The sequence below is a fragment of the Pagrus pagrus genome (assembly GCF_965226575.1).
Source record: "Pagrus pagrus genome assembly, chromosome: 20".
In the NCBI taxonomy this organism is placed as follows: Eukaryota; Metazoa; Chordata; class Actinopteri; order Spariformes; family Sparidae; genus Pagrus; species Pagrus pagrus.
In genome coordinates, this window is record NC_140207.1 from 18,671,156 (window position 1) to 18,685,933 (window position 14,778).

At 39.6% G+C, this 14,778-nt stretch overlaps 2 protein-coding genes across 2 annotated transcripts in view; one reads left to right on the plus strand and one right to left on the minus strand.

Moving 5' to 3' along the window:
* Window positions 1-818: 818 nt before the first annotated feature.
* Window positions 819-12,038, plus strand: tecrl2a (trans-2,3-enoyl-CoA reductase-like 2a). Its single transcript, XM_084340486.1, has 13 exons — window positions 819-947; window positions 4,407-4,457; window positions 4,708-4,759; window positions 5,276-5,320; window positions 7,657-7,760; window positions 7,921-8,036; window positions 9,058-9,163; window positions 10,014-10,086; window positions 10,202-10,245; window positions 10,342-10,399; window positions 10,602-10,690; window positions 10,789-10,834; window positions 10,948-12,038. The coding sequence occupies exons 1-13, from the start codon at window positions 924-926 to the stop codon at window positions 11,073-11,075; spliced, it is 936 nt and encodes a 311-aa protein (XP_084196612.1). The 5' UTR covers window positions 819-923; the 3' UTR covers window positions 11,076-12,038.
* A 113-nt stretch (window positions 12,039-12,151) lies between these two features.
* abca4a (ATP-binding cassette, sub-family A (ABC1), member 4a) overlaps window positions 12,152-14,778 on the minus strand; it is a gene marked incomplete at its 5' end in the record, with an annotated part of 37,763 nt that continues 35,136 nt past the window's right edge. The window contains 5 exons of the mRNA XM_084340485.1: window positions 12,152-12,890; window positions 13,606-13,855; window positions 13,973-14,065; window positions 14,153-14,256; window positions 14,368-14,502. Of these exons, the coding sequence (XP_084196611.1) occupies window positions 12,771-12,890; window positions 13,606-13,855; window positions 13,973-14,065; window positions 14,153-14,256; window positions 14,368-14,502 (702 nt within the window). The 3' untranslated portion in view covers window positions 12,152-12,770. The remainder of the gene's footprint in view (window positions 12,891-13,605; window positions 13,856-13,972; window positions 14,066-14,152; window positions 14,257-14,367; window positions 14,503-14,778) is intronic.

The window sequence follows — 14,778 nt, forward strand, 5'->3', positions numbered from 1 at the left end:
AACTCACCCAAAATCCAGATCTTTTCCCAGGTCACGTCGTAGATTTTCTCGACAAAATCCATGTTGAAACTTCCATTAAATTCATGAGACCTTGCAAGATCCTAAAGCTGTAATCCAAATACTTTTTAAGTTGTGATTTTTTTTTTTTTAAAGTTTGGTCCTCTGAGCTAAATTTCAGCACTTTTGTGATTCTCTGTATGTGTATTCAAAACCTCACTAATCCAAGGGACCCAAGGGAAACTTGGAATGACCCATATCTAAGCGCTGCAGTCTTTTGCTGACATTTGGTGGGATGCAGTACATAATATGACTGTGTTCGATATTTTTAGTATTTCCACAAGTTTATCTAAATATGAAATCCATTTGCCATTCAACCGTTTGTGGTCTTGTTTATTTGGGCCAGTGCTCCTAAAAAATCCTACTTCCTAAAGAGTTTTTAAAGTTTTGTATCATCTCATGTATTTTATTATCCTTTGTCTTCTCCAGCATCAGTGCTGTTCAGCTGCCTCACTCTCAGGTGGATATCTGCTTACTGGAGCCAAGTTGGACTCTGCCAAGTGCTTCTCTCCAAAGAGGGGAAAGCAGGAGGAAGCAGCAGGACAGAAAAGCAGGAGGGAGAGCATGTGCAGGGTTTCTGGAGTGCCTCTAGTTATTCTGTGTCCCAGCACCATCTTCTCAGTGAAGAGCGAGAGAGAGGGAGAGAGAGGGAGAGAGAGGGAGGGAGAGAGAGAGAGAGAGAGAGAGAGAGAGAGAAGGAGGCTGGGAAGAATAAGGGGTCAGTCCAGAGTTTATCCTCGAAAGGAGAGGAACTACTTGTGTATGTGTGTGAGGAATGAGTGTGTGTGTTGTGTTTGCTTGTACTGATGTTTAAGGTCATTGTTCTTTCACCCTGTACACAGAGGACGTAATAACAATCCATCGCCATGAGTCGGCCTACCTTCTTTGAGGTAAGTCTGAATGTACAGAATACTTTGGATTTATCGTAAACTTTTTATTGCCACTTTCTGATAGATAATTTAAAGTTTTAGATTGCCTAGTTTCACTAGGCCTCAAATGAGCCATATTTAATAGAGGCCAAGCAGAATTTGGTCTTCAGAAACGTATTTTTGCAAATACGGTACTTGTATTGTGAAGTACTGTAAACACAGGATGACATCAGACATTGAAGACAATACACAAAGGGATACTGAAGGAGCTAAAACTCATTGCTTTTCAAATTAATCTCAGTTGAACGTTAGGGCAATGCTTCTGCTCAGCAGCCTCATGATAAGTTAGAAAAACAAGATTATTGCTTTCTGCATTCCAAACACTGAAGAGGTTCAAAGTGTCATCAGAGTTGAAAAAGTCTACGCCAGAGTAAACAAGCTGAACTGGAGCCCCTTTCATCAGTTTTCTCTTGCCTCCAGTCTTGTCTCACAAGGACTGATGAGTACTAATGAAGACTTAGACAAGCAATTCACTGTAAGTGCAGCAGGCCTATGAACTCAAGCTAATTTACAACATGCTCTGGGATGTCTGCCATGTTCTCACTACACTGTTAGATGACAGCTGCAAGCCAGACTAGTAAATATTTGGATGGTATGAAAAGTTAGAAGACTTGTGTTTAAAAGAGAAAACAGAGTTACATTTTCAAGTCTGTAAGCTAAATCCTATGCTACAGCCAGCAACCACTTAGGTAGTGTTAGCATGGCATAAAGACAGTTAGCCTGGGTCTGTTCAAAGGTAACAATATCTGCCTTGCAGCACTTCTACTGATTTACATGTTGTATTTTATTTGTTTCATCTATGCAACAACCTACCAGTAGGATTATTTTCAGGCCAAGCACAGTAACTCTCTGTATTAGAGATGCTGCTGTCGTAGGCAAATTTTACTTTTGGACAGAGCCAGGCTAGCTGTACCTGCATGTTCTTCAGTCCAATCTAACCAGCTGCTGGATATAGCTTCATATTGAATAGACAGACACGAGAGTCATATCGATCTTCTTATCTCTCTTGGCAAGAAAGTGAATACATGCATGTCCCAAAAGGTTGAACTCTTCCTTAAAGCTGAATGCCCGAGCATGCTTCAAGCCTAGGACTACACTTTTCAAGATTTGTGGACAGGCAAGAACTTTTGACCGACCAAATCAGATTTAAACAAGCTCTCAAATTGCTCTCTGTATTTCTTCACCGCTTTTTAGAGATAACCACAGGAAATTCAGCCTGGCTAATTAGCACATTAGCAACCTCAGAGCCGACGGTCCCTCCGCTTTAGGAGCATAATAGCATCTTGTCTCTCAAAGTGTTAGTATTAGTTTCAGTTGTGTTTGAAAGTTACACTCCAAGGTAAAGAGTCTTTCTTTTCTGAGTGTACAGAGACAGATGCTTGTGGATTTTCAGCATGCAAAGCGTCAGATGAGGGCTTAGTTTCATTACATTTCTTGGTTAAAGAGAAATTCTGTCCAGTTTGTAAAGTGTGAAAGCAAACGGGACAATGGTAGCTTATACGCTGCACAGCCATATGCAGCTGATCAGCTTCAATAGTACCATGCACAGTGTTTGAAGTAATGATCCTGTGGTTCAAGCACAGCTCATCAGCTTTCACATTACGAGGAGCTATTATTGCTAAGATACTTTCATAGTTGGTATCCATTATTATTAAACAATATATGGTGAAAAGAAAAAACATGTACAAGTACAAGTTCAATCCCCCTCACACACACAAAGCCTTCAAAAGCCCTCACAAGCACGTACGCACATGTTCTGTATATGACCTGTGCTGTCAGCAGTGCCCTGTATTCCCATGAGAGGACATGGGCGTCTGATAATCAGATTTACAAGGGCACGGCACAACTGAGTGCACAGCGCTTTACAACGCAGCCCTAATGACACCCTTGATGCTCTTCGTGATCGCGCAAATGCATCAACATGTGCCCCTAGAAGGCAGTTGGGAAGGTTGGCAGATGGAAAGCAAAACAAACCCATCTCCCAGGATGCCCTTTGCTGAGACGTCAGCATGCTCTCTCTGCTCAGATCCTGCAAAGCATGAACACACACTGCAAAGAGTAACAAGAAGAAATACTCATGTTTTATAGCTAGAATTGTAAAGTGTACAGCAGGGTTTTTTGGGGGGTAAAAATCTCCCTGTATTGGGAGGTTTTGCTGGCTACAAGAACTTCATGAGAGTGTCTTTTTTTTTTTTTGAAGAGAAATGAAATTCCAGCTTTTTGTTTAAAGATATAATTGATTCCGTAAAGGTGAAGTGACACAAATCAAAAAAGAATTAATGACTAGAAGATGAAATGACTTCCCAAACTTGTTTTTTTTACAATGCCAATAGCAAATGGTATATGCTTAGAGCTCTCCCTCTCTCTTTCTCTCTCCCCCATTCTCTTTCTCTCTTTCTCGACTGTGCACTCAGCAAATCTTTAGGTATCCATTAGCGGGTTATTACACTGTCCAGTAAGGGAACCAATTTAGCTAGGACAGCTCTGCTGAGCAGCACAGTATGGAGTGCTTTCAGGGCAAATTGTGGGCCGCCACCCACCATCCTCCTTGCATATGCCGTACATCACCACTGACATGGTCTAATTAAGATGAAAAAGATGTGTGCAAGAGAACAGCGGGACAACACAAGTCCTTTTTTTCCTACTAGACTCACCCAGCCTTGTTATCCAGATTGAGATTACTCGGCTGATCAGGACACTGGAAATACTTGACAGCAGGGCTACTGAGAAGAGTGTCAGCTGTGCCTACCCTTACATTTTATTCTCTGATTTGAGTTTGAGTTTCATAAAATTGAGACCACATTTTATATAATTCCTACTGCTTGCATGAGTAACAGCCAAGGACAGTCTAAAGAACAGCTAGTATGTAGCTATACTGCACATAGACTGGGTAACATTTAGTAGTTCAAACCATGAATGTTCTAAACTGGCCAAACTGATTGATCTTTATTTTAATATTAGTGTCAGGATCATGACTTTGTGTAAAAGAGCTAACATATGAATCTTGAATTGAAGAAAATAAAGGACTAAACACTTGAAAAGAAGAAAGAAGAAAACATATATGAAGTGTAGTTTTATTATAGTGTATATAAACTATGACAGGGATAAATACATAGTTTTCAATGTACTCCCAGCCTTCTGGCAATGGAGAGGCGGGATCTTTACATCTTATTCTGAGAGTGATGTGAAAGTAGATCCAGCTTTCACTGCCTGTGGTTTTGCTGCTGAGGCGGCACATAGAGGCCGAGCCTCCTCAAATTTACCACAACGTGAATATTAAGTGAATGAGTTTGAGGCATGAATGGAAATGTCTTTTAATCTCTTGAATGTGTGCATGTGTTTGTGTGCGTGTGTGTGAAACCTACAGTACTGCCTGGGCTTTTTGCTGTATAAAAAAATGGTATATTTTGTTTTCTTCAGGTGAAGGTCCTGGATGCCAAGACCAAAGAGCAGCTTTGTTTTTTAGATAAGGTATGCAGACATATTGCCATGTAAATGATAGTTCACTATATTGCCGCACCACATAGACAATATTTTGAATGATTTAAGACACATTTCTTTTGAAATAAATTCATGTGGGTTGAACAGCTTTTGGCTGCACTGCATGAGTGTTTAATGCCTGTGATGTCTTTGCTTTAGGGTATTAAACACAAGAAACACTGTCAGTCTCTTTACTGACAGTACATAAATGTTGCATACTTCATGTTTGTATTTCATTCAGGTGGAGCCCTACTCTACAATAGGAGACATCAAGAGCCTTTTTCACAAATCATGTGAGTGTTCATATGCTGTCAACCAATGGGTTTGATGGGCCTGAGTGTTCATGTTGTTTACTGTAATGATTATGTTATAAATTCTGCAGTACAAGATATCGATTTATTGTAAATTAAAACGATAATAAGGTTGCTATGCTCTTGAGTGAATTATTATCATACAGTATCACACAAAGCCCCCAGAGAGAGCTGTCCTGTTAATAACAATTTCTTGTTTACTCCTCTTGAGCCCACAGTGGTTCTGTCATCAGCGTGCGTCTGGTCAGAAATGTTACCAAATGTTTGCCAAGCCCGAGGCCTTTAGCATCCATCAGAGCAACAGAGCTCAACATTATTCCATTGTGATCAATTATTATTGGGCCTAAGGCCAGAATCTGTGTGTGTGCAAGGCCAGCTCTGCACAACCCTCTGTGTGTGTGTGTGTGTGTGTGTGTGTGTGTGTGTGTGTGTGTGTGTGTGTGTGTGTGTGTGTGTGTGTGTGTGTGTGTGTGTTGTGTGTGTGTTTGATCCTCTCAGATCCTCACTGGTATCCAGCAAGACAGGCCCTGAAGCTTGATCCCAGTAAGTAGCCATGTTGTGATTATTTTAAGTACAGTATGTGTGTGTATTAGTGTCTCTTTAACAACTTTAAAGCTACAGTAGGCAATGTAGTTCCAAATTGCCTTGGATGGCAACTATTAACAGTTTAATACTGTTTAAAATTTTGATTTCATTAGCCAAAAATACTGTGTAGCAATGTCAGTAAACTATGAACAGCAGTGACTATCCAGTCACCCAGGCCCAATCATAGTACACCCCTTCCTCCTACCATTTAGCCCCACAACCCCTTAAGAGTGTTCACGTCCAGGGGTAGCGTATCCCCAATTCTGGTGGTACGAGATGTCGGGGCTACATGGTCCTCCAAATGCAGGTCTCAATGTATGATGGTCCTTTTCTTAATAACAAGCATAAAACAATCATTGCTAGTTTGCTGATGTCTCAGTTGCTAACTAGCTACTATTAAATTGTTGCTGACTTGCACATGACAAAGTTGTTGCTGCACTCGGTACCGCTCCCCTCATATCAGTAAATGGACTTGTGTTTCTATAGCACTTTTCCAGTCTACAGACAAAGCGCTTTACAACACTTGCCACATTCACCCATTCACACACACATTCATACACTGATGGCAGAGGCTGCCATGCAAGGCGCCAACTGCTCACCATGAGCGATTTGGGGTTCAGTATCTTGCTCAAGGATACTTCAACATGCAGCTTGGGTAGCCAGGGATTCAAACCGACCTTTCAATTACTAGACGACCCGCTCTACCTCCTGAGTTACTGCTGCCCCACTGCAGACTGGCAGGGTTGGTGCATGGGTTGTTATGTTATGTTATGTTAATGTAAAAAGCACCGCTGACGTAATGATGCAATATTCTTTTTTATTTAATGACTTGATTGATAATGTCAACAAACCATCCATGCTTTACTATTTCCACCACATAAATGGCAAATTGCATTGTGATAACATCAGGATTGTCACAGTAGTGCCAGAGAAATCACCATAGCTGAAGAGAGCATACTGGAGATGTCCGGTCGCATCTGTTTATATAAATGCCATCGACAAAAACATGACGTATGAGGGTCTAGAAGGGTTGTCCAATTTCATTAGTGGAGATTTCAGCCACTAAACCTTGTAACCTTGTTCTGAAGGGCAAGGCGGTGCTTGAAAACGAGGAGTAGGGATAGAATGGAATGAGTGCTCTTGCAACTAGTCAGAGGATAGCTTGTGTTTTGTCTGTAGGATTTTACTTATCTTCTCAGTTGAGATTAGAGGTTAGCATCACGATTCCCATATATGGTGTATATATTCTATAGTCTTTTTTTCCTGCAAAATACAGCTGTAAATGTCATGTGTATCACGGAACATTATTTATGCAGCTCTATCGTCATTACACAGGTAACCTGACAGAAGAACGCACATAACGTTGTTAAGATTACAAATTAGCAGAGGGCAGTTAGACATAGCATGTGTTCTTTATAAAGAGCTCACTCTGTAAAAGGTTTTCCACATTTTACCTGTAATTTATTGAGAAATATATTTGTTCCTTCAGGCTGTTCTGTCATCTGTCATTGGTGCGATTTGTGGTTTGACTTTTCAGACATAGAGTTCATGTCCACAATGTGAAGGACATAGTTTAGGAACGACATTTAAAGAGGGGAAGATTTTATATAATATTCTATATTATAGGTGTGACACAGAATAATCAATAACATTTGCAATGGCCTTCAATCTGGAGGTGAATGAAAGCATAAAAAGTCCCCATCGCATCGACTGTTCTTCCTTTGTTTTCACAATAAAAGGCACACTGCTTCATGTGCATCCTATCCTATCCCATCTATTCATTTTTAGCTTAAATTATAACAGAAAAGACAAATACAACACATGAAACACAAAAAAGAAAAACCTACCATGAGGTATGATGTTGGAGACCTTTTGTTGAAGGCTATCTTGTTACTAAAAAGCAGAGTAGAGACTTTGGTTAAAAGCTATGTGGGCCACTTCCCCCTGAGGATATTCTAAAAATGTCATCCAATTAGTAGAGCATATTATCTGTGGCTGTGCCCCCATGAGCCTTCAGGTAGAGAGAACGTGTGCTGAACACTGATCAGACCTTCATTAAAAACACTCTGAAACATCAGTTTAAGCCACAATGCTTTGCACACGACTGCTTACATTTACATACTCATAACTAATATCTGCATGACTGTGATTGCAAATTCTGTCAATGTGGTCATTTCTCAACTCTGGAAAGGTTGATAACCCAGAGCCAATGTTTTTCACTGTATGTAAGACTTTTTACGCTTCCATTTCAGATGAAGTTTAATTTGTGTGCTTACTTTTTTCTTCTTTTTCAGAGGAAAAATCACTTAGAGATGATGAAATCTTACAGAGTCTACCGGTTGGGACCACTGCCACCATGTACTTCAGAGATCTTGGCCCACAGTTAGGTTGGACTATGGTAAGAATTGATCGCTTGCTTGATTGCTTGATTGCTTGATTGATTGATTGATTGATTGATTGATTGATTGATTGACAATATGGTCGGCCACCTGTGTCCTGCAGGCCCCACTTTGTGCAACCCTGGTATAAAGTGATTTATAAAGTGATTTTGCCTCCAGGTGTTTCTGGCAGAGTGCATTGGGCCCCTTCTCACCTACCTCCTCTTCTATTTTCGAGTCCCGTACATTTACTCACACAGATATGCCTTTACCTCCAGTCCCCATCCTGTTGTCATGTAAGTGGAATAAAGAAATTTAAACTATTGTTGTATGATTTGATGATGCATCTTTACTTTCTTGTCAAGATATCCACCTTATTTCTAGCCCCCATGATACCATGGGCGAAGTATTAGTGCGACTTCTGGCACGTCCTGTCACTTAACTGGAACCAGCGTTTTTCATGGTAACAGGACACTAATCTTCTTTCTTAGAGCGATTGATATGCGGCATCATTCATTCATAAGGATCTAGGTTAGCCACTTTATCAAGTATATACTACTAACACTAATATTATTACTTAACCCACTTAGCTTATGGTGACTCAAAAAGTTACTTTTCTAACAAATAGGACCTTTAATAATTATTATGTATTTATTGCTTGTCATTTACTTTGTATTCTGCCTATTTAATGCTTCACTACATATGGAATTACATCTACAATGTAGTAAAAGTCAGTCTCTGTAAAATTACATCAGACTCTGAACTGCATCATCTGATGTCGGGGTACCATCTTTTCTGACATGATTAAGGCCCAATATAACTGTTGTTTTGAAAGAAGTCACTATTTTATTGCACTATGACAGGATGGCTCAGACGCTCTTTTATTCACGTTGATCTGTTCATTGATCCATTGTCATTTTATTGTAGCTAGTACCTGAAGGAACTTTCCACACCCTGCAAAGTGGGATTTTCATCATTGTTATCTGTTTTTGTTTGTATTCAAATCTGTATGAATTTTTAATATTAAGTCCTGTGTCGTTTAAACAATCCTTCTTGATTTTGTTTTGCAGCTTGTTGTGTATGTTTATATTAGTCTTCTATTATTTACAGTCCATTGCACTTCTTTTGCTGAATCCAAAAAAGTTTTGTTGCTGCAGTGACCCATTTTGGCACAGTGATCATTTAAATGTAACATTTTCTCATCTGAAATTCTAAACCTGCTGCAAGAATAGTGTGATGAAGTTGCATACGATGACAAGGATGTAAGCAGTTAACTGTACATATTAGTACTTCTGACCTTGTCCCTCTGTCTCTCAGACTAGCCTGTGCCTGTCATTCCTTCCATTATATGAAGAGGTTGATAGAGACTATCTTCGTGCATCGTTTCTCCCATGGGACCATGCCTCTCAGGACAATAGTCAGGGTGAGGACATCCCTGCTACCCTTGAAAAGATGAGCCTCTGATAATGTGCTCACCTCCTCTACAATGGGTGGCCTCCTTTTCCCTCTCCCATACCAGCTGTTGTGGTACTGATTTTAGCCTAAGGACTTCCTCTGCTACAGAATGCTGCTCACAATTGAGCTAGTGTCTTACAGGTCTTCTATAGTGTGTAGTGCAAAAATAGAAATTGAATCAAAGTTAGAAATAAATTTACATCTTAATTGTTTTGTTTAATGTTCATTAAATGTACATAATGCCAAGGCCATAGCCATGGAGTCAATCAATGGCCATCCCAACCCCCCCTCATTTCCTGCTATTCCACCAGGCTGAAGTGAAGTGTTATTGTTTGTATGGTGTTAGTGTACAACTAATGGGAGTATCATGGGAGGAATTGTTATTGGATAAATAACACAAGCAACAGGAATGAACATAGAAACAGGGCGTTTGCACTGCATCGCTCTCAGCCAGTTAGGACACTCCAATAGGAAACACAGAAATCGAGCTTTTGTTTTTTACTTTAGTTACATGCAGAAAGGACATGCTGTAACATTGTGAGACAATAACCATTCATAGAAAGATCATTTTCATACCACGGAAATCTACAGTGATGTAGCCTATGTCCCACTCATTTTACCTTTGAGCTTTCAACACATAAGAGTAATGAAATAGAGAAACAGCTCAGTGTTTGACAAGTTTTTTTTCTTATTTAAATGTTTTATATCATATATAGGGAGACATTTTATTTATATATTGATTACTATGCTGTATCATGCAATGATAAAAAAAAGAAAATAATTTTTACATTCATACATTCTGTTTTCTTTCCTCTCAGAATTGTGCCTATTACTGGGGTTTCTCAGCTTGGTTGGCATACTATATCAACCACCCTCTTTATACACCTCCATGTGAGTCAGCCCATGTACACACACACACACACACACACACACACACACACACACACACAATGCTGTTTTTTGTCTTCCGTGCAGCTAATCAACACCAGCATATCTCTCTTCACAGCATATGGAGAAATACAAGTTAACTATGCATTAGTCATGTTTGTGGTATGTATACTAGTGTTCACTCAGATCTAACATACATTCTGTGTGAATGTATTGTCTGTTTGATAGTAAGCTGTGAAACTCTTATTACTCCTCCAGATGTGTGAACTTGGCAACTTCTCCATTCACTTGACTCTGAATAATCTCAGAGGTGATGGTAAGTTGTACTTGAAGGAGGAATAGGTCTACACCCAATTTTGAGGACATTGTACAAACCATCAATTTAGATATAATGTGACATCATAAACAAAAACCATCTAACACTGCCTGAAACCCTTCAGTTGTCTCGATTTGATTATTCATCATTAAGAGAGCCACTTAAAGTTAAATGTTATTTGATCTTTTTATTTATTTCTCAGGATCCAGGGCCAGAAGGTTTCCAGTGCCAAATAAGAACCCCTTCACATGGCTATTTTTCTTTGTATCCTGTCCAAATTACACTTATGAGGTAATAGAAAGCACTTAGAGTAATTTATTATGGCAATTAATATCACCCATACTCGTATATTTACCTATCTATGCCTCTATGTTTGACACATACTGTAGGTAGGAGCTTGGGTGAGCTTTTCCATAATGACCCAGTGTCTGCCAGGTATGTACAGTACTTTGTTTTGGGTTTTTTTTTCATAAATCCACTTACTGCACCAGTAACAATAGTTGCACCGAAATGTGTATGTTCTATTAACTGAATATTTTGTATTCCAGTGGCGTTGTACACATTATTGGGGTTCATTCAGATGTCCATCTGGGCCAAAGGGAAGCACAGAGCCTACATCAGGGAGTTCAAGGACTACCCCAGCCTCCGGATGGCCATTATCCCCTTGATTCTCTGATTGTGATCAAAAACATGAACTATTGTAGCTAATAAGGGGATGTATATTTACTCCTCAAAAGTGTTTCTCACTAGACAAAGATGTTTGCTGTCCAGCACTATGCAAGTTTTTTATATCACTGAAAGAAGTGAAAGGAGTGGGAATGAGAGCAATAATATTATGGCAATACACTGGGGCCTTTTAAAAATTGCCTGGAACATTTTAAGTGTTTCAACAACAGGTTTCAGTTTCTTCCTAGTAGTTTGATTTAGCATTGTTTTTTATTTCTTTTCGGTGATGAATGTTTTCAGCACTTCTAAAGTAAAAGAAATAAAACAGCTCATTTTGAAGTGCCTGCGGGAAACAAACTAACAGACTAAAGCAGGAATGCTGATAAAGCAGACATTTAATTATGCTAATATTAAGCTTCTCCACTATATATATCAGATTATTTTCTTCAGAGAAATTGAACTGTACTGTAGAGGTGTAACTTCTGGTATTAATGTGTGGGGAGCTTAGCAGGTTGTCGGTGATAACTGCTGTGGTTCTCTAGCTCTTGCTGTCTAATCTCAGGTTTTGTTAAACTGTTTTCTATGAATGTGAAAAGTCTAAAGCAATTCTAGTGTAAAAAAAAAAGAAAAAAGGCCAACATTTTATGGAAAATGTAACTTTATTTGACTTGATGGTCTTTTCAGAAACATTGCTTTTGTGTCATTGTGTCAAATTCCGCTAATGACACCAAATGCTGGTAGAACGCAGACAGTTTACCAAAGTCGCACTCATGTATATGATAAAGCATTCATTCACAAGACATTGGTGGCATAAAAATAACATATGACATCAAAATGACTTTCATAGCAGCAGGAGGATTTTGTAAAAACGATTAGCTGTATTGCACTAGCAGATTTTTTTTTTTTTTTTAGCAGATTGCTTAAAATTGTGATGCTTCAATTAAAGCTGCATCAATAAAGTGCTAGGACCATGCTTCTCTGAGTGCTTATTTCACATATCTAAAGAAGGCATAAACAGATCTTGCTTGGCATCTGAAGCAAAAAATATGGACCAATGCATTCTTCACAGTTTGACTCAAGCTCCCATTGCAACCCGATATTGAACTTTTTTTGATGTATCATCAATCAAACTCATGGTCCTTGTCATAAATCTAAAGCTCTGCTCCATTTAGTTTTGCAAGGCCTACAAGGTGAGCAGAACGTGGAACATATAGCAGGCACAGAAATGCTCCACACTTTCCAAATTCAAAGCCCGCTAACCCTGTTTACTGTGGAAGCAAAGTAGAGCATGTGTAGTATTACATGTCAAATCATCAGTCAAATGTGACATATGTCACGTCCCGTATATGGCTGCCTCATTCACAGACGGAATATCTAGGCCTAACACCACAAAATGGATCGACAAGAAATGCAAAAGACTTCTTTTGCACAAATCTGGGAGAGAAAACCAGTTTATCTTCTGTGATTTTAGTATCCCAAAACTGATCGTACACCAGTTGTTTGTCTCTACCAGGCTAGGGGCAGGATTTCATGATGGAACTATATAGAATCTTCTGCAGATTGTCTCATGTGAGAATGAGATTCGGGTTCTGCCAACTAGCTTTCAGTCCTCCGAAGTACACACACATTGATAGACCACTTTCTTTCAACACATTGGCCCTGGTAATTGAAAGTCCACCTTTCAGTTGAGCCCATTGAGCTGAGTTCACTTCCCCAAAGACCTGATGGATGTGGTGTCAATATATCGCTGTGCCCCGGCAGCTTTTGGATGCAACACAATAGCGTCATCCTCTCTTGACTGTTGCTTGGCGAAATTCACAAAAACCTACAGGGACACAGAAACATTAGGATCGACATGTTTTCCTCTGAACCAAAACGGCTGCTCTGACCTTGAAAAAAGTGATTGCATAGTGTCATTGCAAGACACTAGAGAATGGAAAGGAATGTAGCATGATTTGTTGGAACATTGACTGAATATAAAGATAAACCAGACAGCTGCCCAAAAGTGAAGCCGAAACATGTGATCACCCTCTGGTGGCTGGTTGCAGTATAAGTCACAGAACCCTCCCCTTTCATATTAACAGATGTGACATGAAGCAAATTATGAATTAAAAGTAAACTTCAAATACATGATTCCCAAAGCTAATTTTGTCATAGAAGGTGTTTCTTACTACTTACTAACATACAGATGTTAGCAGGTATAATGTTTATAAGGTTTACCATATTGGTTTAGTGTGTTAGCATGCTAATATGTGCTAATTAACGCTGAACATAAGGTACAACAGAAGCTGATGGGAATGTCATCAGTTTTGGTCACAAACAGTGTGGGTTTGACAATCTAAAAAATGTTAAAGTGAGGGGGCTGTCAAAGTGATTACAATTGAATCTGTAAGTTCAATGAATGCTTTCATCCCTAGAGGATGAGCATGGCTAAAAATAAAAAGTTCATGACTTATTCACGATTTCACTAATTTATTGGCTTTCAATACTCAATTCCCTTTTCGTTATACATGATGTTGTGTTTTGTTATGCTCATTTACCTGATCAAGAGTGGTCTGTGACACTGAGTAGTCTTCTATGTTGAGCTTGTCTTTGTTAGCTAGGACCATTTGAAAGATCCTAGCCAACGAGGAGGAGGATATCTTGTACTGCAGAGTGTTGTAGTGTTTCTCTCTCTGGATGCAGCCTGGGAAGGTGCTCTCCATGAACGCTTCAGCAGGGTTCAAGTCAGGGGCACAACCGGGCTTAGCTGCCCTGATCTTCATGGTCACCACGTAGCCATCACCAAACCTGTGTTCACATTGTTGGACGATGAGCAACTGAGCAGAAATTTAATTGGATTTTGTATATATTTTTACATGAATTTAATATAATTTTGACACATGGAGATGAAGTAAAATGACTAACTTGTATTTGAGATGCTGAATGGTTCCCAAACACTTAAATGATCCGTTAACCATAATTGCTAAGCGGGTACACAGCGCCTCACATTCCTCCATACTGTAAAGAAAGAAAGAATCAAAATCTGTGCAAATAAAAATGCACGAAGGTAGACACACAGTCAAACACCCACAGCATGTAGTTCACCTGTGTGAGGTGAGGACCACAGCTCGTCTGTCCTGAATAACACTCATGATGGAGTTCCACAGGAAGCGTCTGGAGAGAGGGTCCATGCCTGTAGTTGGCTCGTCCTAATGTACAGTAATAGTTATACATTAACATACACACAGAAACACCAAACCATGCTCATATAACCACAACTACAACCTACAACCAAGCACTGTCATTAGTGTTGGCCTCACCAGCAGCACCAGCGCAGGGCAGCCTATCATGGCAATGGCTGTGGAGAGTTTCCTCCTGTTGCCTCCACTGTAGGTCCCTGCACTTCGGCCTGCGTCCTCTGAGAGACCCAATTTCCGGATGGCCCACTCTGCAACCTGAGCACAAGATCGAAAAGTGTCTCAGGCTACAATTCAGTCAAACTTCAGTAAAGTAAAGCTGTATCCTGACACAGAATGGATCCAAATGACTATAGTACACAATGTAGATTCAAAATACATAGGGTCTGAACTTCGTTGAATGATAGTATTACATGATGACCACTTATGGTCAACTTCTCCATTTCATTTTCTTGCTGATATGCTGATATCTCTGTTTTCTCTGTTCTAACAAGCTTGCATTTGGTAATTTTTTTTTTTTTTAAATCACCTTTT

Bases quoted from the DNA above. Each gene is read 5' to 3' on its own strand.
- tecrl2a (XM_084340486.1), top strand. From the start codon at position 924: ATGAGTCGGCCTACCTTCTTTGAG. The intron at 4,760-5,275 runs GTGAGTGTTCAT...TGATCCTCTCAG, and splicing joins GAGCCTTTTTCACAAATCAT to ATCCTCACTGGTATCCAGCA. The intron at 9,164-10,013 runs GTGAGGACATCC...CTTTCCTCTCAG, and splicing joins CTCTCAGGACAATAGTCAGG to AATTGTGCCTATTACTGGGG.